The sequence below is a fragment of the Myxocyprinus asiaticus genome, chromosome 3 (assembly GCF_019703515.2).
Source record: "Myxocyprinus asiaticus isolate MX2 ecotype Aquarium Trade chromosome 3, UBuf_Myxa_2, whole genome shotgun sequence".
Lineage (NCBI taxonomy): Eukaryota > Metazoa > Chordata > Actinopteri > Cypriniformes > Catostomidae > Myxocyprinus > Myxocyprinus asiaticus.
In genome coordinates, this window is record NC_059346.1 from 12,893,743 (window position 1) to 12,918,525 (window position 24,783).

Sequence of the window (24,783 nt, forward strand, 5' to 3'; positions counted from 1 at the left end):
GTGAAGGAACAAAATAAAAAAATTAAATAAATAAAAATTATTAAAAAATTAAACAATATGTATAAACCATACAAAATGTATACATAAGATAAAGAAGACAAATAATCGAAAAAAATAAATAAAATACATATATTTTAAACGTAACAAATTAAGTTTTTTTTTTTTTTTTTAAACACTAGCCTCACTGTAACCCAGACTTTTGCTTTTTGAAAAGGAGGGACGAGTCGAAATACATTTTTGTGGTAATCAACATTATGCCACAAATGCTGTAGATTGGGCTTAATTTGTACTGATCCCGGAATATTCCTTTAAATTCTAATTGTACTCTGCTCTGTTATTTTATTTGACACTGTTGTTTAATTGAATTGAATTTTAATATGAGTTTACTAGTTTATTTATTTTACTTATTTTTCAGTATTAATTTTTGTTATGCCAATTAATAACACTCAATTAAAACTGACAATTAGTTTCATATTGTGGAGTTCTAAAATTATGTAATCCGGCACTACTAATATGATTGGATGATTTAATCACTTGTGTATGTATTTTTCCTCATTCATAAATTGCTTTGGATAAAACCGTCCGTTAAATTAATGCATGTAAACAAGGAACACACAAGTTCATTTTGTGTTTCCAAGGGAACTTCGGAGGACACGGCGAACTTCCGGCGTGAGTTCAGTTGCTGCTGCTTCACGTTCGAAGAGTGATGAGAGAGAGACGCACACACACAGGGAGAGAGAGAGAGACAGAAATGGAGTTCAACTGAGCAACAAAGTAACGAATGAGCCGCAGCACTTAAGAGGCCGGGCGGGCGGACGGGCAGGATTCTCATCGCAAGAAAAGAAGAAGATCTCGGGCGGTTGCAAAAGGCAGTTTTATAATAGATCAGCTTCGATCAGCCTGGAGATGAAGCTCTTGAAGCCGAGTTGGGTCAATCACAATGGTGAGATCCACAGTAGCTCGGCTGTGTATGTATGTATATGTATGTATGTATGCATGTATGTATGTATGTGTGTTTGTGCAGGAATCCGTGGCTTCAGCTTGCGCTTTTGTTATGTAGAGAGACGGATCGGGTCTCTTCTGCAGGGCTCTGCTTGCACTCCCATAGTCCGATGCACATTCTGGCGCTAAAGAGTAGTAAAAACCGGGCATTTTTGAGTTTGGCTGATTTTTTAGGAAGCCATCCATGAATAGTGTGATGTGCACACCACCCATTTTGAAGTTGCTTAAGACAGGCAGACATCTGACATGAGTCGATGAAGCTGGGGCTGATGGGTTTAAAGGCTGAAATGTTTGGATAGTTAAAATGTAAAGTCATTTATGTAATTTAAGAGGTTAATTATGATGAAACATGTGGCATTGTTTAAACGTGTACAAGGCTTGTTGAGAGGTTTGTGGTTAATTTGACCTCAATCTTATTTTATTCTTAAAAAATTATGAAGTTCTATTGTATTTGAATATGATGCATTTCCCTCCGATTGATGAATTCGATTTTGTTTCTCTGGTATTATCATATATATAAACTTTGACAATGGTAAACTAACTCTCTTCTCAGCATGGATAAACTTTATAATTTTCTTCCCTTTTTATTTTTATTTTTTTTATTTTTTTTTTATAAAGGTAAACCAATATTCTCAGTTGATATCCATCCAGATGGAACCAAGTTTGCCACAGGTGGTCAAGGTGAACATTCAAATTCTAATGCTTTTAAAATGTTCTGTCAACCTTTAGCTACTTCTGCTATAACTTGGAAATTAGGATTTTAGAACTAAATATGAAACCTATCTTCAGTCTTTATTTAGTCAAATCAAAATAACTTATTGAGAATTTTCTGAAAAATTGTGATTGACAGGTGAGGACTCTGGGAAGGTGGTCATCTGGAACATGGCCCCGGTTATCCGAGAGGAGGACGAGAAGAACGAGAATATTCCCAAGTTGCTTTGCCAGATGGACAATCACTTAGGTATTTTCCTAAATTTGCATTTCACCTGTCTGTATCTAACAATATGGCAATAATTGGGTGAATTAAAGGAAAATGTATGCCTTTTATTTGTCTAGTAAAGATAAAGGTCATTAAACTACATTGTAGACTTAGGCACACGTAGCTTGACCACTTATTTTGTGCAAATGTTTTTTTTTTTTTCATGCATTGAAGCTGCAATTCACAAAACCAGAGAGCTCATTAAAAAGGAATATATCATAATAAATCTGTGTCGTAGATTATTATTTCTTTCATTTCAAACTCCTTTGGATATGTGTCAGATGAACCACATTACCAGAATGTGAGACAGAATGTGCAAGACTGTTGAATATTCAGTATCTAATCAAATGTTTATGTAACTTTGTGCATTTCAGCTTGTGTGAATTGTGTGCGATGGTCAAATAATGGCTTGTACCTGGCGTCAGGAGGCGATGACAAACTCGTCATGGTGTGGAAGAGAGCTGCGTGAGTAAAGCTGACCCATTATGTGTATCACTCTCTTTTTAATTAATTCTCTCCCTTACGCACATGTACTATTTATTTTCATATGCCTGGATACAGAGTAGTCTTTTGTTGCGACACAAAAACACACCGTACATGCATCCACAGACAGACCTTTGAGGCATTATGTGCATTTGCTTTGTTAAACAGTTTAATTGGTCCAAGCACAGTGTTTGGATCCAGCAGTAAACTGGCTAATGTGGAACAATGGAGGTGTGTCACCATTCTGAGGAGCCACACAGGAGGTGAGGAAAAAATGCTGCCCATGTGGATGCTGTCTTTATTTTTGCCATTGTGTGCACCACATGTTTTATTCTCTTTAAATGTGATTTCAGATGTAATGGATGTCGCCTGGTCACCTCACGATGTCTGGCTTGCGTCATGCAGTGTAGATAACACCATCGTTGTCTGGAACGCCAGAAAATTCCCAGGTGGGCCAAGAGTTAAAGATTAGTTGATTTAGTTTTAAAGACTAGGGATGTGCATGAGTAATCGATTAATCGAGTACTCGTTTAGCTTTAAATATTCAACTAGTAAAAACACTACTCTAATATTGAAATTTGATTTTTCTTGAATAAAAAAAATTAAACTGCTTCTCACACCTAAATCTTGCCCTTACAATTCAATGCATTGGTTGGCGCTTTAGATGCATGACATTAGTAATGGAATAGTTCACCTAAAAAGAAAACTCTGTAATTTTTTAAACCGATAATCGCTGCAGAAAACTTTAAATGTATGTTTCTATGTATGAGTTTTTTGTTGTTGGTGTTTTTGTTGTCATTTTTGAATCTAGATGTTGTTGTTGTTTAAACGTTTAAAGGTTGAAGGTAGGGATGGGCATTTAGACTCATTTTGTAGTAAAGTACTCTAAACTTGAACTCGATTACTTGAAATTTAGAATTTAAGTTCAACCTTCTACTTTTGAACCTGTTTTTCATATGAGCACTATGCATAAACAAGAAGATCTAGATTTAAAAATACAATACAAAACAAAAAAATTTAATTTGCACTTACACAGAAACATGCATTCCATGTCTTCTGAAGCGATACAAACACTTTTAATAATGGAAGAATTTTGTTTTTGGGAGAACTAACGGCAAGATTTAGGGGAGAGAAGTAGTTTTAATGTTGCCCACGGCAGGCAAAGGCACAAAGAAAAATCAAATCGCAGTGTTCGAGTAGTGGTTATACTAGCCAGATATTTTAAGCTGAATGAGTACTCGATTAATCGATTACTTGTGCACATCCCTATTTGAAGGTTAAACTTAAATATGAAAATTCAAGTAATCGATTACTCATTTTTTTTGTATTAGAGTTCTCGACTACAAAATAAATCAAAATGCCCAATCCTATTAAAGACATTTTTAAAGTTTGTTTTTAAGGGTTTAGTATGAAGGTTTTGTCAGGGCAATTTACAGAGATTGAGTTATGACGAAGTTCTACATTAAAGGAATAGTTCACCCAAAAATGATAATTCTTACATCTTTTACTCACCTTTATGTCGTCTCACTCATATGACATTCTTTCTTCCCTGAAACACAAACCAAGATATTTTAATGGAGATAAGTTGTCTGTTTGTCCATACAATGTAAGTGAATGGTGACCAAAAAGGAGATAAAGGCAGCATAAATATAATCCATAAGACTCCAGTGGTTTAATCCATGTCTTCTAAAGCAATCCAATCGGTTTGGGGTGAGAACAGACCAAAATGTAACTCCTTTTTTTACTATAAATTTTGACATCAGCAGTCTCCTTGGCGATCATGATAGCTTGATTGCACTTCCTAGCGCCGCTTTCCGCATGTGTCAAGTGCTAGGAAGTCAATACAGGTTTGAGACTGCATAAGGGTGAGTAAATAATGAGAGAATTATAATTTTTAGGTTAACTATTCCTTAAATAAACTCTGGCAGCTCTAAATTGTGTATCCATAGCTGCATCTCCAGCATCAAAGATTTTGTTTGTTTGTTCTTTTGTATGTGCATACCGCAGAGATTGTGATGACTTTAAAGGGACACACAGGGCTGGTGAAAGGCCTGACGTGGGACCCTGTAGGCAAATACATCGCCTCCCAGGCAGATGACCACAGCCTGAAGGTCTGGAGAACCATGGACTGGCAACTGGAGACGAACATCACCAAACCTTTCAATGAGGTACTGTAGGACCATACCACTATCCAAACTTGATCTGTTCACATTCTGTTGGCTAGAATTTCTAGTTTGTGATTGCATGTACTTTGGTTTGTTTGTATTTGTATTTTTTTATTTTGTTTGCTTTTTTGGCTTTCTTTGAATTGTTTACATGGGACTGACTCTGCTTTTGTTTAGTGTGGTGGCACCACACATGTCCTGAGGCTGAGCTGGTCTCCAGATGGTCAGTACCTGGTCTCTGCCCACGCTATGAATAATTCTGGGCCCACAGCTCAGATCATAGAACGTGATGGCTGGAAAACCAACATGGACTTTGTGGGTCATCGAAAAGCTGTTACTGTAGTGGTTAGTATTGGAACATGTTACATTTGACAAAAGATTTGATTTATTTCTGTAGCTTGGCATGCATTGAAGTTTCCAGCATAATTTCGCTTGGTCTGTGTGGTGGTATCTTTGATTTTGATATACTTGTGGAAAAATCATGTTTTGGTAAGTGACTAAGCTTTTTGATTTGATTCTGTTCTGGAATGGTTTATGAATTCCTCTCCTTTGTCCCTTTGCAGAAGTTCAACCCTAAGATCTTTAAAAAGAAACAGAAGAACGGCAGCACGCCCAAACCCAGCTGCCCGTACTGCTGCTGTGCTGTGGGCAGTAAGGACCGCTCGCTCTCTGTATGGGTACGACACTTTTCTTCACCGCCAGTTATTTTACCCATTGTTAGCGTCATTCCTTGATTGTTTTTTTAGTGATCATGTGGTGTCTTGCAAGACTTGCAAGGGAGGTCTAACAGATGGTCATCTGATGAAAGGTTGATAAAATAAGTGAAAAGTACAATCTCTTCCATTTTTATCTGAGGTTTTGTCTTTGCCAGTCATGACAAACAACACTATACAAGGAAATATTGTTGGTTACATGGTTTATATTTTGTTAGGACTGGGTAAAAATATTGTTTTTCCAATGCATTGCAATATTCATTTGAACGATCTCGATATTGATTCTTAAATCCCAAGTCGATCTTTTACTATATGCGCAACTCTCTACAAATTACTCGCAGATGAGATCAAATTTTGCACTATGCGATTAAAAATGGCTGTGATTAGCTAATAGCTGGTAAATGTTTAGGTTTTACTCACCAGTGATTGAGTAGAATATTGGCTAAGAAGTTCAGCATTCTTTCACTGCATGTTGAGAGTAAAAGTTTGGTTTATCTCGTTCCATCTAATGTGTGTCCAAAGATCCATTTAATAATCCATTTGTTACTGAAGAAAGTCTCTTTTTAATACCCTTTCTTTACAGTCAATTGTTGGTTTAAAAACAACCAAACATAAAGATTTAATTATAAACACGAATAGCACGGATGAGGTAATGAAGCCATTCAAGTCCTCTCTCGTTAATAAGCACTCATTTAGGGGGCCTGGGTAGCACAGTGGTAAAATACGCTAGCTACCATCCCTGGAGTTCACTAGCTAGTTCGAATCCCAGGGCGTGCGGAGTGACTCCAGCCAGGTCTCCTAAGCAACCAAATTGGCCCGGTTGTTAGGGAGGGTAGAGTCACATGGGGTAACCTCCTCGTGGTCGCTATAATGTGGTTTGTTCTCGGTGGGGCGCGTGGTGAGTTGAGCATGGTTGCCGCGGTGGATGGCGTGAAGCCTCCACACGCGCTATGTCTCCGTGGCAACGCGCTCAAGCCACGTGATAAGATGCGCGGGTTGACTGTCTCAGACGCGGAGGCAACTGGGATTCCCACCACCCGGACTGAGGCGAATCACTACGCCACCATGAGGACTTAGAGCGCATTGGGAATTGGGCATTCCAAATTGGGAGAAAAAGGGGAAAAATTAAAAAAAAAAAAAAAAAAACGCTCATTTACAGATTACAGATACAGAGTTCGGTTTTCTTAAAGAGACAGTACCTATTGTTAGCACATGTTGTAAAAACCAATGTATTTACTTTTAAATAGTATCAATTATGCATTAAACAATAAACATGTAATAAAATATAATATATGCAGGATGATATATTTATTGATTGAATACGTGGATTTGTAAATTTTTTAAAAGCTAAAATGTGACCTGATGAAAAACAAATAAAATATAATTTGTAAAATTTATATTTTCTTAATGTACCTATTTAGAAGGTCCCCTGTATGATTAACATAATTAGGTGGGAGCGAATTTCTTTCATATGTAAGCAAATTGGACATTATAACTGAAACCTATATTAATCGAATCGGGGAGTCTGTATTAATACCCAACCCTATATTTGTTTGCATCACTCTGGGTAGCTCCACCCACAGTGAAATCCTCATTAGTCCAAAATCCCACAGTCATCGAAAACTTGGAAATATCAGGGAATTTTAAATTGTGTTTTCCCGTCATAGAAATTTATAATATCAAATGTCATGGGTATTTCTATAGTGAATAAATATATTCTACTTTTTCTCTTCTCTAAAATATTTCAAGAGCTAAAAATATTGCATTGAGTAAAACTTGCTCCCAATCCTAATTATTCTCAGGAGTTAGTTTAGTTCAATTAATTAGTTGAAACTGTTAGTAAATGGGTCTTAATGATTTCATTGCAAATCAGTCTGAATCAAAATAATTTTTAAAAATCTGCACCCAGTAATCACAAATGCCTTGGAAGTTCATGGAAAGTCATGGAAATTTAAAGGCCAAAAAGGGTGGAAACCCCGATATACAGTTGCTGTATATGTACTGTGTACACACACCTGTACACCTACTTATTCATGCGATTATCAAATCAGCCAATCGTGTGGCTGCAGTCCAGTGCATAAAATCATGCATATATGGGTCAGGTGCTTCAATAAATGTTTGCATCAACCATCAGAATGGGGAAAAAAAATGTGATCTCAGTGATTTACGCCGTAGCATGATTTTTGGTGCCAGATGGGCTGGTTTGAGTATTTCTGCAACTGCTGATCTCCTGGGATTTTCATGCACAACAGGCGGATAGGCTACAACAGCAGAAGACAATGTGGGGCACTTTATTAGGACCATAGTGTTCCTAAAAAAGTGCTCAGTGAGAATATATTTAGTTGTATATTAACTATCAAATATGTTCTAATTGGCTGTGATTTTGTTGCGTCCTACAGTATTGCATTTTCTTTCAAATTACTTTGCACAGGTGGGCCTGGGTAGCTCAGCAAGTAAAGACGCTGACTATCATCCCAGTTCGCAAGTTCGAATCCCAGGGCATGCTTAGTGACTCCAGCCAGGTCTCCTAAGCAACCAAATTGGCCTGGTTGCTAGGGAGGGTAGAGTCACATGGGGTAACCTCTTCATGGTCGCTATAATGTGGTTCGCTCTCGGTGGGGCGCGTGGTGAGTTGTGCGTGGATGCCACGGTGGATAGCGTGAAGCCTCCACACGCGCTGTGTCTCTGCGGTAACACGCTCAACATGCCACATGATAAGATGCGTGGGTTTGACAGTCTCGGATGCAGAGGCAACTGAGGTTCGTCCTCCGCCACCCAGATTGAGGCCACCACGAGGACTTAGAGCACATTGGGAATTGGGCATTCCAAATTGGGGAGAAAAAGGGGATAACATTTTTTTTAATAATAATTACTTTGCACAGAAAACCTGTCACATCGTACTTGGAATGGATTGTACACAATGTATATATCTAAAGTAAGACTGTAAATTCTGAATTTTAAGATTATAAAAAACTGTATGTGTTTTGCTGTTGTTTTTCAGCTCACCTCACTCAAACGTCCCCTGGTGGTCATTCATGACCTTTTTGATAAGTCAATCATGGACATTACATGGTAAGACAACAGTTTTTCTATTTTCCAAGCTTTGTAAAGCACTGTTATGTCTGTAGTGTGGTAATAATGAAATGCACCTGATAATGCTGATATTATTAATGGTTTGTATCCGTCAGGACTCTGAATGGGTTGGGACTCTTGGTGTGCTCTATGGATGGAACTGTGGCGTTTCTAGACTTCTCTCAGGATGAGCTGGGGGATCCCTTGAATGAAGAGGAAAAGGTAGATGTGCACATTCTAGAGACACACACAGGTGGTTAAAGATTTGGGCTGATACCTGAAAGGTTGCCGGTTCAAAACCCTGGGCAATCCATGAACTCACACCATTGGTTTCTCCAGATTTACTTAATCTCTCTCTATGTTTCCCTGCAGAATGCTATTCATCAGAACATCTATGGAAAGAGTCTGGCAATCACAATGGAGTCACAGCTTTCCAGTACAATCATTGAGAACCCAGAAATGCTCAAGTACCAACAGGAGCGCCAAGGGAACCAGAATCCTAATGGAGCCCAGAGAAGCGGTCCTGAGAACCAGACACCCAAACTTACCAATGTGCTCAACGGAGAGTCCCTGGAGGACATCAGGAAGGTTAGAAGAAAGTATATGGAATAGCAACACACACACTACACATAATGTGGGGGAATGAAATGTTAAATAATTTGCATACACATTACATGACTTTCAAGTCTCCAAGTAACAAATGTATGTGTACATGTAATATGAGAGAGCGAGTGACAGCTATGTATATTTCACTTTGTTCGCTTTGTTAATCAAATCACTAAAAGACATTTGCTTTGATTGGACAGAACCTTTTAAAGAAGCAGGTGGAGACCAGAACTGCAGACGGGAGGCGAAGAATCACACCTCTCTGTATCGCACAGCTCGACACAGGGTAAAACACGACAACATATCTAAAATTTCCTCTCACTTTTATTACTGCATGTATTCAGTGGTTGAATTTCTCTTTGTTTTTATCCAGGGATTTCTCGGCAGCATTGTTTAACAGCGTGCCGATCTTGCCGGGGTCGTCTGCGTCAATCCAGCTGACCCCTCAGATTTCTTCTGATTCCAGCACAGCCAACTCACTGGGCCTACGACCCTCCCTCGACCCCTCCACCACCTCTCCTAACAAAACTACTGAAGACAATAAGGAAGTGTAAGTATGTATATGTACAAGAGTAGTGGTGTGTCTGTGTAAGTGTGTATATATATTTACAAAATGTTTAGTTTTATAATTAATGTTTAAAAATATGAATATTAGAGGTTGACCGATGTCTAAGGTATCGGAAGAAATCTGATAACCTCATATTTGTTCAATTGCTTTGAAAATATTTATATTGAATGTGTTAATTTTTTTTTATTTCACCTCCAATTGGCTGTGGCCACCCACAGGGGTAAATAGATCATCATTGATTTTTGCTGATAAATGATTAATCTGCAAAAACGATAAATCGGTCAGCCTCTAATGAACAATTTACTTACAATAGATTACAATTAATTACAATAGGTCTGATATGTTATATTAAGATTAGAGTCTTTGATGTGTGCTGTGTCTTAGGGGTTAGTGCACATGCTTATGACACGTTGAGCTGTGGTGCTCATGAGGGATACACAAGTTCGAATCTGGCGTGCGTTGTGTCCCGATCGCATTACGTGCTAAGACCCACTCCGAACACCTAGTAACTGGACCGCAGCACCCTGGGATCCTGGCAGCGCGTTTTGCACGGGCAAGCGCCACTCACATTTTTTTCTGTTTTTTCTGGTCTCTCTCTTTCAGTGGCGCTCCACCTGTAAACTCAGTTGGTATGAAATCTAATCTGCTGTTGACGTCCGCCTCCAAGATCGAGCCAATGAAAGCACTGGACTCACGATTCACAGAGAGGTCAAAGGCCACACCAGGGGTCACTAGCGCACCACCAACTATGGGCATCACTCCACTTGACAGGTAATAAAGTCTTTGTGATACACAGTGTTTTTCCTCTTTTGTAGGAATGTTTTTTCTGAAGAATCAGTTCTGTAGGATGTATGATTCTGAATCCAAAAGGCAAACTAAAGTTGTTTTATGCTTCTCTTCAGGATAAAAGACAGCAGCTCTGTGAAGGAGCCGAGAGGGAAAGATGAGACCAGCAGTGACAGTGAGGACAAAATCATGGTGAAAACACTCTCGATGGCTAAGAGGAAGGTAGAGATGGAGGGAGGAGAGGTGGTAGAGAAGAGAAAGAAGGGAAGGCCGAGGAAAGACGCCAAAATGATGCCCATATCACAGCCCTTGCCACTGGTGACATTTCCTTCTTTGTACTCTTTCTTTCCATAAATTAAATGGCAAAGGCACACAAGTATTTAAAATGCAAGTGTTTAAAGACATGCAGATGTGTTGTTTTGTAACTTTTAGTGTTTGTGAGAGCTTGAATCAGTGCATGATTCTGTGAAACAATTAGGCATTTAAAAGTTACATTTTTTTTTTGTGCTAAATAATGTCTTACTGGTCTGTTCGTTTTATAGACTGCAGTTTCAGTGGAAAAGGAGCCAGCTCGATTAGTAACACCTGTTGTGGCATTAAAACTTCCCACCCCATCCATCCAGAAATCATTTAGCACTCAGGTATGACACATGATACACAAATACATGGCTGCAAAACTCCCTATGCCCAGGATATCAGTCCTGCATTTACATTTGTGCCCTTGGCTGAGCATATTGTGTATTCAGAAAGTTTGCATTACAAGTCAAGTACTAAGTCAATAAGAATGCTAATACAATATAATGTAAACAGAGAGCTGATACCATAGCAACTCTAGACACAAGACGTGTCATCTTAATGACTTTGGTAGAAAAAGGTTTAAAACATTGTAGTGTTTATAATAAAAGCAAAATGAGGTATCAGTGAACTCTGTGTAAATGAAAAAATTTGACATTCACATTTTGTTGACATTTCATATTGAAACAAGTTGGGGCAGAACATATTGCTTTGGAACAAAAGTGAAAATTGCTATATAAATAAACTGATTTGAATCGAATTGACATATTGAAGGGCTTGACCTTTTTTAAAATACCCTTTTTTCCAAAACAACAATTTGCTACTTGCTATTGCAAGTCTGTGGAAGAATGTTTTTGGGAGGAGGGGCAATTATATTTCTTAGCACTAGGTAGTGTTATCAAAATTACCAGTACTTCGGTACTAAAATAAAATAAATGTCACATTACCAGTGTTTCTGTAGTACCAATCACCGACTTAATCCGATACCCGCACACTGTCTGACTGACTGCTTATTTGAGCGTGTAGCCTGTTACTCCTTTTAAACTGAAATGCACAATTAATCAAATTAAAATCATGTTAAAACCTAGTGGGATTATTATACTGCGAAAGGCTGCAATCTTAGTCTGCTTGAGCTGCATGCTTTAAATAATTGTGTTAAGCCGACCGCTCATTCACTGGAAACTCCACAGACATTGAGAGTCATTCGCGTTGTATGAGATGGCAAAGCAGAACACTAATCCACTGTGAAGCGCGCAGCACATGTAGACAATAGTTGTGTCTCGTTTTGAAGGCTGCGCGCTAGGTAGGACACGTCCTTTGAAGGCTTCAGTATACCGAGCGTCCTCCTTTAAACAAGCCTCGCTTAAACGAGACGACCTTCATAGAACAAACGGAAACAGAACGTAACATGGTTGCTATGACAGCAAGCCACACTTTAACAAGCGTGAGCGCTTTGAGTGAGAAGGGAACAAAGTCCCTTTGGAAGGGAATGTATGAGGTACATTTTAGGAGAGTTATAATGATATAGAGAGAAAAGAAAATAGATTTTACAGGTGTAATTTTAGTCTATAATACTTAAAGTATATATTACTATAATTATACATATTATATACTCTGCACCCATCTACTGAGGTACTTCAACTTGGGAATTAACATTACTTGCATTTAAACATCATATTTTCGAGCAAATTGGCATCATTTTATTTAGACAAATTATGTTAATTTCCGTTGAAATTGTAGGTTGTGAGAGCCCACAAAAGATACACCTCATGCATCCTCCGAATTCCTGTGAAAGAAGGTCGCATTTGAAGGCTGCATTCGGAGTGTCCTATTCGCTTTTCTGAAATGAGCCTCGATGACGTATGCGGCCGACAAATGCGACCTCCGGAGGATGCAGCCTTCGAAGCAAGACACAGTGTATATATTTATATAATTAAATCACAGCATTGGGGGCCTGGGTATCTCAGCGAGTACTGACGCTGACTACCACCCCTGGAGTCGTGAGTTCCAATCCAGGGTGTGCTGAGTGACTCCAGCCATGTACCCTAAGCAACCAAATTGGCCTGGTTGCTAGGGAGGGTAGAGTCACATGGGGTAACCTCCTCGTGGTCGCGATTAGTGGTTCTCTCTCTCAATGGGGCGCGTGGTAAGTTGTGCTTGGATCGCGGAGAGTAGCATGATCCTCCACATGCGGAGTCTCCGCAGTGTCATGCACAACGAGCCACGTGATAAGATGTGTGGATTGACGGTCTCAAAAGCGGAGGCAAATGAGACTTGTCCTCTGCCACCCGGATTGAGATGAGTGACCGCGCCACCACGAGGACCTACTAAGTAGTGGGAATTGGATATTCCAAATTGGGAGAAAGGGGGATAAAAAAAAAGTAAAATAAAAAAAAATTAAAAATCACAGCATTTGTGTTTTAACGATCATACTGGGCCATGTAGCGAACTGTTTATCCGTCAGAAGAAGTGAAGCTTCCGTCAAAACCACACTACAAAATAAAAGCACAATTCAAAATTGAAGAAATTGCAACAGAAACATATTAAAACTGTAAAGTAAAATGTAATATTCGCTGTAGTAATATTACTAAAAATAATATATGATTAATAAATAATAATAATAGTAATAATAATAACAATTTAGCAACATATGACAAGCAAAATTGCTGTTGAACTGAATAAAAGTTTGTTAAAATGCAATGGTATGTTGAAAAGTAATTGTTCTTTAAAAGTGCAAAAAGTTTTTAAATGTTTTAACAATTCAATTGATTAGACACCATTTTGATGATGAAATTAAACTTAAAAATATGGAATTCTGGAAAAATAATTGAGATATTTTTTGGGGGAAAAATAAAACAGATTTCAGTAGGGCCCTACTTTAAAACACTTAAGCAATGCACACATAATTGAGAAACACTTGATGGATATATTATATTGTATATATTTTTTATTGCATGTTTATTGTTTACATGCATTATTTTTACTATTTACAAGTATTTATCGGTATTGTCTCTTTAAGACTACCGGCATCAGCCAGTGAGCACATATTAACGAGAGAGGACGCACACGATTTAAGAATCGGTATCGAGATTGCTCAAATGAAGATCACGGTGCAATGTAAAATCTATATTTTTACGCAGTCCTAATTATTCTATAGAACATTTTATTAGACAAAAAAAAAACTGTCCACGCCTCTGAGCAGATGGTGTTATTAATAATTTTTTGTCCTGTTTTCCTAGAAGAGAGTTTTTACATTTTAAATGTGTGCATCTGCTAAAAGTAATTTTTGTCAACTTCTAGGAGTATGCTAGCAGATAGATGGCCTCAAATCTAATAGATATGGACTACAAGCCAAGAAACTAAAATTGTTTTATTTCATGGAATCTTTAACCTCTGTGTGTTTAGGTGGGCACAGATGCCGTTACATATCTAGAGGTGGAAAATGAGGTATCGATGGTGTCTGGGGCCCGTCTCAGTCAGCTCAAATGGAGCAGAGAGGGTCGAGAATGGAACACACTTTTACCCAGTCGCATCATCATTGCCACTGGGAGCAGGTGGGCATACACCCATATTACATCAAAAAGGTTTACTCATTTGATCACTCAACTAAGAAGTTTTTTTTTTCATGTTTTCATAGTGATGTTGTTGCTGTAGCTTGCGAGGACCGTACGCTGTCTGTCTTCTCGGCATGTGGACGGAGACTGATTCCCTCAATCATGCTGCCAGCACCCATGTCAATATTGCATTGCTCGGGCCACTTCGTCATGGCGCTGACAGCATCAGCCACATTGTCCGTCTGGTACGGACCCTCACTTTTTCTTAACAGCAAAGTCATTAAAATAAAATTATTTTTGAAAGATTAGATCTTACATGATGTGAAATTGTTATTGTGTCTCCTGCAGGGATGTTCAGAAAAGGAAAGCTCTTGTCAAAAATGAATCTTTGAACTCTATCTTATCAGGTATAACTGTGTGCTTCTTTTGTTTTTTTAGTTAGCATTAGATCTTCTTTATTGACATATTTTTGCTGACCTTATTTATTGTTGATTGTTTATCTTAAAACAATTTAAATCTTATAACTCTCTCTCTCTCTCTCTCTCTCGGCACATTCCAGGCACAGATGCCACAGTAAGCCAGTCTTTTGTGACCCTGCAAGGTGTAGCTGTGGTGGGGTTGTCAAATGGCAAAACCTACTGCTTCAACTCATCACTGGAGACTTGGTGAGACTTCACAATTGACACGCTTTTGCCACCAAAAAAGGTTTGAATAATTTAGGGATGTACTTTATGTTTGTTGCTGTTTCAGTTTTGGTTATAAGAGGAAACTATATGTTACAGATGTACAATACAAGTCAGGTTTGGACACACCTACTCATGACTATTTTCCACATTTTAGAATAATAGCAAAGTCACCAAAACGAGGAATTAGCACAGATGGAAGTATGGGAATTACGCAGTGATCAAAAATGTTAAATGGATCAAAATATATTTTAGCTCCTTCAAAGTAGCCACCATTTGCCTAGATTACAGTTCTACACACTACACCGATGAGCTAAAACATGACAGGTGAAGCGAATAACGTTGATCATCTCCAAACTAGGCCACATGTAAAGGTCTGGTTAGATTAGATGGTAAGCGAACAATCAGTTCTTGTAGTCAAATGTTGAATGCAGGAGAAATGGGCATGAGTAAAGACCTGAACGATTTTGACATGGGCCAGATTGTTATGACCAGATGACTTGGTCAGAGCATCTCTGAAACGGCAAGGCTTGTGGGGTGCTCCCAGTCAGCAGTGGTGAGTACCTACCGACAGTGGTCCGAGAAGGGACAAACCACAAACCGGCGACAGGGTGTTAGGCACCCAAGGCTCATCGATGCGCGAGGGCAACAAAGGCTATCCCGTTTGGTCCGAATCGACAGAAGGTCTACTGTGGCACTAGAAATATTTTAATGATGGTGTCACAACACACACTGCATCGCACCCTGCTGCATATGTGGCTGCGTAGCCACATACTGGTCAGAGTTCCCATGATGACCCCTGTCCACCGTAGAAAGCACCTACAATGGGAAGCGAGCATCAGAACTGGACCTTGGAGCAGTGGAAGAAGGTTGCTTTGTCAAAAGAGTCCCATTTTCTTTTACATCACGTGGATGGCTGTGTACATGTGCACCATTTACCTGGGGAAGTGATGGCACCAGGATGCACTGTGGGAAGACAACAAGCTGGTGGAAGGAGTGTGATGCACTGGGCAGTGTTCTGCTGGGAAACCCTAGGTTTACCTTATTCATGTGGTAAATTTGACATGTGCCACCTACCTAAACATCATTGCAGACCAGGTACACTCCTTCATGGTTATGGTATTCCCTGATGGCACTGGCCTCTTTCAGCAGGTGGACGCTTGCCACATTGTACACATTGTTCGGGAATGGTTTGAGGAACATGATGAAGAGTTCAAGGTGTTGCCCTGGCCTCCAAATTCCTTGGATCTCAATCCGATTGAGCATCTGTGGGATGTGCTGGACCGATCCGACTCTGATCCATGGCAGCTCCACCTTGCAACTTGCATAGCTTGGAGGATCAGCTGCTAATGTCTTTGTGCCAGATACCTCATGACCCCTGGTCTTGTAGAGTCCATGTCTCGGTGTGTCAGCGCTATTTTGGCGGCACGTGGAGGACCAGCAGCATATTAGACAGGTGGTCATAATGTTTTGGCTCATCAGTGTATGCTCTTTAAATTGAATTGGAGTTCCCATGTATGCTGGACACTTGTTGGCTGCTTTTCCCTCACTATTCAGACCAACCATAAAATTTCAGTTTTGCAAAAAGTCATACAAGTTCACAATTTATATTTGTCTACAAGACTAAATTCAAGCACTTAAGCATAGGACTTTAGATCAAAATGTTTTAATTAAAAACTATCTTGAGAAGCAAACTTTCAGTCAGATACATCCAAACATTTGACTGGTACTCAATGTGGTGACAAGAACGGGATTGATAGAACTCCTTAAAGCAAAATAGATATATTTGTTCTCTCTTTCATATTTTGTCTCTGTTCTTTTCCGATCGTGTATTAGGAATTTAATTGCAGATAAGCAGGACTCTCTGGTGCAGTGTGCAGATTTCAGGAATTGCTTGTCTGCTCAGGATGCTCTGGGGTCGATGGGGCCACTCGCCCTGACACAGGGCCGAAATCTGAGGTAACGGCTGAGCTGTGCTCTGATTGGTTAATATCTGCTAGAGCAGTGGCAAAATCTGCCCTCTGATTAGAGTGTGTTGCCTTTTAGAAGCTCTTTTACAGCAAGTGATAATGTCTCTCTGTCTCTTTCAGTGCGGGGCAGTTGGCATCTCGCCTGTCATCTACTCCTCACCAGTTGCAGCAGGGAATGACTCTGGCCTTCCTAGAAAACCAGCTCTCTTCCGCTCTCATCCTCCTCTCAGCAAACGAGTACAGACACTGGCTCCTTATCTATGCACGGTTCCTCGTGAACGAGGGTGAGTGAGATGGAGAGGCAAGGTTGAATTTTTACTCACATTTGGTGCTTGGAGAGTGATAATTTTGGACCCTAGAAATAACTCTGTTTGCATGTCTACAGGTTATGAGCAGAGGTTGAGGGAACTATGTCAGGATCTGTTGGGACCAGTTCACAAATCCAGTAGCAGCTCCTGGGAGCCAACAGTTCTGGTATGGATTTCCAGTTATTTTTCGGACACCTTATCCTTATTTAATGCACCTAGTTCACCTAAAAATTAAAATTCTCTCATCATTTACTCACCCTCATGCCATCCCAGATGTGTATGACTTTCTTTTGCTGAAGACAAATGATGATTTTTAGAAGAATATCTCAGCTCTGTAGGTCCATACAAAGCAAGTGAATTGTGGCCAGAACTTTGAAGGTCAAAATAGCACATAAAGACAGCATAAAATTAATCCATACTTGGTTAAATCCATGTCTTCAGAAGTGATATGATAGGTGTGGGTGAGTAATGCCCACTTTTCATGATCTTTCAATTCCTGAATGATAAAATATAGTCCCCCCTAGATTATCTGCTGTTTCACTTGGAAATGCATCTTATTACAGAAGTAAAACGGGATGCGATGCTTTTTAATGTTGACTTTAATTTCTCAGAATTAATGTAGTGATGCACCTTATTGCACAATTTAACTGCTTAGAGTTTTCAAAGTAAACCAAGTGTCTATGGTTTTCAAATGTCTTACAACCATCCATCTCTATTTCAGGGTCTGAGAAAGAGGGATCTGTTGGCGGAGGTGCTGCCTGTGATTGGTCAGAACTTGCGGTTCCAGAGACTCTTCACAGAATACCAGGATCAGCTTGAATTGCTGCGTCTGAAATAGCACTTCACCTTAGACATTTTGATGTTTCACTCTGACCCCTGCCTTGCCTGTACATGAGTTAATTGTCTGCCTTAGCTTTCCCTGACAGCACTGTTTATACTGCAGACATGGACACTAATTAAAATGGACACAATAATGATGCTTTTAAGAATGAATTTGAATGAATTTGTTAAATAACAGTTATTAATTATGTATGTAAACTTTGTGCCGGTGGTAAGGAGGAAAGGTTGGGATATTGTCTAAAAAAATTTAAGGATCATTTGATCAAGCACAAAGTTTGCACGGAACTCGTCATAAAACTGGACGTTTGTACTTCTCAACTAAGCTGATGAGAGCATTGATCCAAACACTTTCTCCCTCCTTTTCATAATTTTCCTTCAGTTCCAATTTGTACAGCCATTTGTCATTTATTTGTAAATGTTTGTAAAAGGCTATTTCTTTTTTTTTCTGTTTTCTATAAAATTAAGGAAATGGTAAACTTTCAATTAAATAAGGAATAAACAATTGACCAGTTCTTAAAGCTGTTGCTCCATTCTCTCTCCCTTGCATTTAAATAAGATAATATACATACAATTTATAATACACTCACTTGGCACTTTATAAGGAACACTAGTCCTAATAAAGTGTCCGACGTGGCCTGCTGTTGTAGCCCATCTGCCTTAAGGTTCGACATGTTGTGCATTCTGAGATGCTATTCTGCTCACTACAATTGTACAGAGGTTATCGGAGTTACGTAGCCTTTCTGTCAGCTTGAACCAGACTGACCATTCTCTGTTGACTGCTCTCATCATCAAGGTGTTTCTGTCCGCAGAACAGCTGCTCACTGGAAGATTTTTGTTTTTGGCACCATTCTGAGTAAACTCTAGAGACTGGTGTGCATGAAAATCCCAGGAGATCAGCAGTTACAGAAATACTCAGACCAGCCCGTCGCGCACCAACAATCATGCCATGGTCGAAATCACTGAGAACATATTTTTTCCCCATTCTGATGGTTGATGTACATTAACTGAAGCTCCTGACCCGTATCTGCATGATTTTATTTGATGAGTATGTGTGTGTGTATATATAGTTTTTAAAAGTATTTTATAGGTCTTGATGGAGTGGATTTCTATTTGTCTCTCAGGAAGGAATACTAAGAAATAATATATTAAAATTATTACACTTATTATTTCGTGTTCAGATATCTCCGGTAAGACTGAAAAGACACATTTTTCCCATACAAAATGGTTATTGGCTAGTAACATCTGTAATCTGAGTTGCACCATGAATGATGGATTGAATAAAAATATTGAAAAATGAAATCTTGACTTGCAAAGCTTAACTTTGCTTTTCTTACTTTTCATTAACTTCCAAGATTGTATTAATTTCCATGACCTGGAAATCACAGTTTTAAATTCTTAAAATATGTGTTACCTGGTTGGTCATATTTCTGACTTCCTTGTCAGTCAAAACATTACCTTGTTTTGGGCAGTTGGTGGCAGTAGAGCGCTTTGATGTTGTGTGTGCGTAAGTTCCATAAAAGTAGAAGGTCAGCCAGATCTGACCCACCTGTCAGTTTTTATACTAGTGTGTGTACTATGTGTTTGTTTTAGATCACATTTTGTGAGTGGCAGTCTTTAAACTATTTGCCTGTAAATCAGTGCCAGAAATAAGTCAAATACCTCTTTGTCCTCAGATTGTCAATAAAACTGAGGCACACTGTCGCATCAGTTTATAACGGGACTGGTTGTGTCTGACAGTGTGTTGCTCTGAGTGTATAGTTTCTGTATGTGCATGGCTCTCCTGACTGGTCACTGGCAGTTCAAAGAGAAAGCTTCTATGAGATTAATACCGTATACTCAGGACTCAAGCTGAGGGGGGATGCGAGGGGATGCCATCCCCCTTGTTGCAAGAAATACCACATATCATCCCCTTTGTAAAACCACCATCCCCCTTCACAATCCCCTTTAGATCAATTGTGTCATGTATTACTTAGAAATAATGATGCAAGTAAAATATTTAATTCTCTACATTTGATAAATAACAGACTTTATATATTGGCGATTAGCCGACCAGAATTAGATTTCGACATGTTTGGGGTTGCCAGATTTCAAGAGGTGAAATCCCCCAATCAGATCTTTACACTTACACAGTTTGGAAATATTCTGCCAGTGTGACGCTTTAGTTGTGCAATCTGGCAACCATGAGCAGGAGAGCTCTCTATCCACCACAAAAAGGCGCCGGGTTTCTGAAAACACTGGCAAAGAGGTATGTCAGAGTTTAGCGATGATGGGTTGACTTCAGTAGCGGTTCTAGCTTGTATGGCACCGTGGGCGAAACCCGCTTCAACACACCCCCAAAAGTTGTTGACATGGGGGGCGTCTGTATGGGTGCCTCGTGCCGCCCCCCCCCCGCAAGATGCCGCCCTTGGCAACTGCCCATGTCGCCTATGCCTAAATCCACCACTGGTTGACTTCACTCTCAGTGTTCCCAAGAAACTTAAGCCACTGAAGGCAATGCAAGTTTTCAAAAGTTTCGCAGACTTGCAGAAATGGCAACAGCCCAAACTTCCCTTATTGTTCGGTTATTGGAGTAGAAACAAATGTTTGTGTGTGTCTGTTTCTTTCATGATCATAACATGGATTTTATTCACAAAATGAATCATAAAAATACAATAACAGAGGGTAACAGGTTTATATTATGGCCATGTTTAAGGGTTAACGACATGACGCTAATTTATTTTCCTCCAGATCTATTTAACTAAAAATACATAAAAATGCAATTCACACTAAACATTTACTTGAGTACAACTCTTGAGCATATTTTCAATTTTTGAATTCGAAGTCATATTGAAATTTTTTCTAGGGCTTAAAGAAAAATATGTCATGTGGTGTCCAGAAACAGAAAAAAGGCTCATTAAAAGCTGAAATTATTGAAATAAGAAATGTTAGCATGACTAATGCAGAATAATCTTTTATTGTGAAAAAATTGTTTTAAAATATGATTCATTTTTAAAAACACTTTTGTCTGGGTGCCTGGGTAGCTCAGCGAGTATTGATGCTGACTGCCACCCCTGGAGTCGCGAGTTTGAATCCAGGGCGTGCTGAGTGACTCCAGCCAGGTCTCCTAAGCAACCAAATTGGCCCGGTTGCTAGGGAGGGTAGAGTCACATGGGGTAACCTCCTCATGGTCACTATAATGTTTGGTTCTCACTTTCGGTGGGGCGCGTGGTGAGTTGTGCTTGGATGCTGCGGAGAAAAGCTTGAAGCCTCCACATGCCCTATGTTTCTGCGGTAACGTGCTCAACAAGCCACGTGATAAGATGCACGGATTGACGTCTCAGACAGGGAGGCAACTGGATTGAGGTGAGTCACTATGCCACCACGAGGACTTAGCATTGGCAATTGGGCATTCCAAATTGGGCATTCCAAATTGGGGAGAAAAGGGGAGAACTTTTTTTTTTTTTTAAATTAAAGATTAAGTTGTTTATCCTCTCATGTATTCAAGGAGCAAAGAAAGGATAATATTACCTTTTACTCAGTGGTTAGACCACATGACATTTTTAAAATTGTAAAAAAAAATGCTTTAAAGGTTTTTTCAAACATGTATGAGACCAGATTGAACACAAAGATTACATTTCTAAGAACTTGACACAAGTGTTTTAATTTAAACTAGATTTTTCATAAAGATTTCTTATTTTTAACTCCTCAGACAATCTTATTTGTCAATGACCCATACGCATTAGCACAAATAGTATTAGAATACTACTTAAATACTATGTATTTTTGTATTTAAAATATATTTTAAAATAAAAATAACCCTCATCTGCATAAGAGTTATTACCAGGGGTGTTTGTAGACTTTAATCAGTGGTGGGGCACAGGCCCCCAAAGAATACATTAAGTGTCCCCTTTTTTTTGTAGGGGGGTCCAAGGGCTGATGAGGAAAAATGAGAACTTCAAAATGTGTCACAATTTGTCTCTTTTTTGAATAGGAAACCATATTGGTAATAGGTAACCCAGATCGGTAAACGGTTCACCCTCATGATTTATCGGGAAAATGTTACTAGGGCACAGGAAAACTTTACTGGGGCTCGTGCTATCCCCAACTCTAACCCAAATAATAAAAATATTCCTAACACAATGCTAATGCTAATCCTAACCCTAATTTTCATATCAGACATATATTTCCTTTTCAGATGCCATTCAGTTATTACCTTATTTAAACTGAATGGCTGGTTTAACATCATGCAAATGACAGAAAGGTCTCATAAACAGGAACAGCTGAGATTTAACACTGGAGGATAAACACCTGAGATCTGCACATTAACACATGCATACTAATACATTAAGAGACCTCTAGCATGAACAATATGCCTCTTATGTAAGCCTGAAGTGTCTGTGTTCAGTGTTTAGAAGAAGCCTTAATTTGTAATTCACATTTCTCTGTTCAGTAAATCAGTCCAGAAGCCTTGCCTGAGGGGTTTAAGTGTCAGCTCTCTGGGGCTCAACTGCCTTCCAATGTTCTTTTGTTGTGTAATTCAGAGCAATGCCGTCTTTCTGGTAGAGACACAGCTGTAATGTCTCCATCTTGTAGATCTGAACATTTACAAAAATGTTAAAACATGCAAAAATGCCACTTTAAGATGGTGCACAGTTTTTGTTGTGCAGTTACACATTTTTAAATATATAGTTCACCCAAAAATGTACAGTATTTATCACTTACCCTCATGTCATTGTGACCCCACGTTATTTTGTGGTAACACAAAAGAAGAGGTTTGGCTGAATGTTATTTTCCATTCAACAAAAAAAGCACCATAAAAAAATCACAAAAGTAGTCCTTATGACTCATAAACTACATTCCAAGTATTTTGAATCCATACAATAGTTTTCATGCATTCATTTTTTCTTTGACAATTAAACAGCAAAGACAACATAGAAGTAAATATGATATTGGTTTGACCATATTAAATAAGAAATAAAGCAATCCAGCTCTGAACACAACAGTCCAACAGTATAGAGTGAAAATGCTGTACCTTTAAATTGAGAGAGACAGGACAGAAAACAGGGAGAAGAGAGCGAGAGAGACAGGGGGATGAGTGGAACTGACACATGTGCTGCCTGCATCTCACAAGGTCTGACTCTGAGCTAAACACAATTTAAAAGGTGTCCCCTCAAAAACCCCACAGCCCGAAAAGCCCACACACAGCAAATTTCATGATTTACACACTCTTACTCTTTCACCTCTTGAAGACTGATAGCTCACTACTTTGGCTGACTGTGTACAGAGAGAGGGAGGGATAAAATGAGACCGATGGGGAACAAAACATGCTTCTACAGTATATTAGCTGCTGATTGTTAACTTAATTTCTCCTTACATTTAAAGGAATAACTCAGCCAAAAATGAAAACTCTGTCATCATTTACTTACACTCTGTCAAACCGTATGTAATTTTATCTTTTGTGGAACACAAAAGGATATTTTTAGCAGAATGTCCAGACTGCTCTCTTCCATACAACAGAAGCGAATGGGGACCAACACTTTCAAGCTCTAAAAAGCACCATAAATGTAGTCCTTGCAACTTGGGTGCTATATTCAAGTCTTATGAAGCCATACCATAATTTTTTTATGAGAAATAGACTGAAATTCAAATTATCACTAAATTGTCACATTAAAAATCTTCCCCTCCACTACAGTTCTCAAAAGTCATATTTGCACTTCAATCCTTGCACCTACATGGATCACTTTAATAATTTGCTTTGTGACAACCTTAAAACACTTTTTTAGATGACATAAACACAGAAATGACTGAGTGCACCTTTAAAGGAATGTTTTAGGTTCAATATAAGTTAAGCTCAATTGATAGCATTTGTGGCATGATGTTGATTGAATCACTTGTTTATATATATATATATATATATATATATATATATATATATATATATATATACAGTATATAAAGGACAAAATTTAGATTTTTCCATTGGTATTTACAATGGAAGTGAATGGGGCCAGTCCATAAATGTAAAAAATGTACCTTGTTTTAAAAGAATAGCCACAAGACGTAGACAGTGTGTATTTTAATGTTTATAGATTGGCTCAATTCACTTCCATTGTAAGTGCCCAACTGTTACCGCAGGGTAATCATAAATTTGTGGTAATCATTCATTTAATAAATCTCATACATTTCACAATCATAAATATTATGCCACAAATGCTGTCGATTAAGCTTAACTTGTATTGAACCATGGAACATTCCTTTAAATAGTTATAGTAAACTCTTACAGTTGCCTCTGGTGGCCTTTTTAATAGCTTGACATTTAACGGTTAACTTGGTATTTGCAGAGCACTCTATCAGACTAAATTCATGTAATCTCTTTGTGTTTTAATTAGATGAATGGTAGGCCTACCACTCATGTAATACACATTATCTGTGTTGTGAAGACTCTTGCTTTGAGGCTGTTCATTGTGCACAAGCTGACAATATTTCAATTAGAGTCATCTCATCAAATAGACAGACATTGTCACCCATCAGTTATCATGGTAAAACTCCAAAATGCTTTCAGACTTTGAGATGAAGACAGATACTTTGTTGGTGATAAAAGTCCATCTCTGTCAAAGATTAATTAAAATAAGATTTATTTGCTCATATGAGTCTGCATGAATTATGAATGGACAGGTGACATTTGGGTCATGCTGCCTTTAGCAAAGCCGACAGAGGAGGTCAATGAGTGGTCCATCTGTCAGAGAGGAAGCCTCATGGGAGATCTCAGCACAGAGAGGCT

The 24,783-nt window shown here is 38.8% G+C and overlaps 1 protein-coding gene across 1 annotated transcript; it reads left to right on the top strand.

The window, feature by feature from the left end:
* The first annotated feature begins 663 nt into the window (after nucleotides 1-663).
* LOC127418547 (protein HIRA-like) lies at nucleotides 664-18,535 on the top strand. The gene is made up of 25 exons (XM_051659128.1): nucleotides 664-943; nucleotides 1,621-1,683; nucleotides 1,853-1,963; nucleotides 2,356-2,446; nucleotides 2,633-2,727; nucleotides 2,818-2,913; nucleotides 4,472-4,632; nucleotides 4,807-4,974; nucleotides 5,193-5,306; nucleotides 8,344-8,414; nucleotides 8,531-8,636; nucleotides 8,787-9,002; nucleotides 9,221-9,306; nucleotides 9,394-9,570; nucleotides 10,192-10,359; nucleotides 10,491-10,692; nucleotides 10,917-11,015; nucleotides 14,074-14,222; nucleotides 14,306-14,467; nucleotides 14,571-14,629; nucleotides 14,782-14,887; nucleotides 16,742-16,864; nucleotides 16,996-17,159; nucleotides 17,261-17,349; nucleotides 17,905-18,535. The coding sequence occupies exons 1-25, from the start codon at nucleotides 907-909 to the stop codon at nucleotides 18,019-18,021; spliced, it is 3,030 nt and encodes a 1,009-aa protein (XP_051515088.1). The 5' UTR covers nucleotides 664-906; the 3' UTR covers nucleotides 18,022-18,535.
* Nucleotides 18,536-24,783: the final 6,248 nt, after the last annotated feature.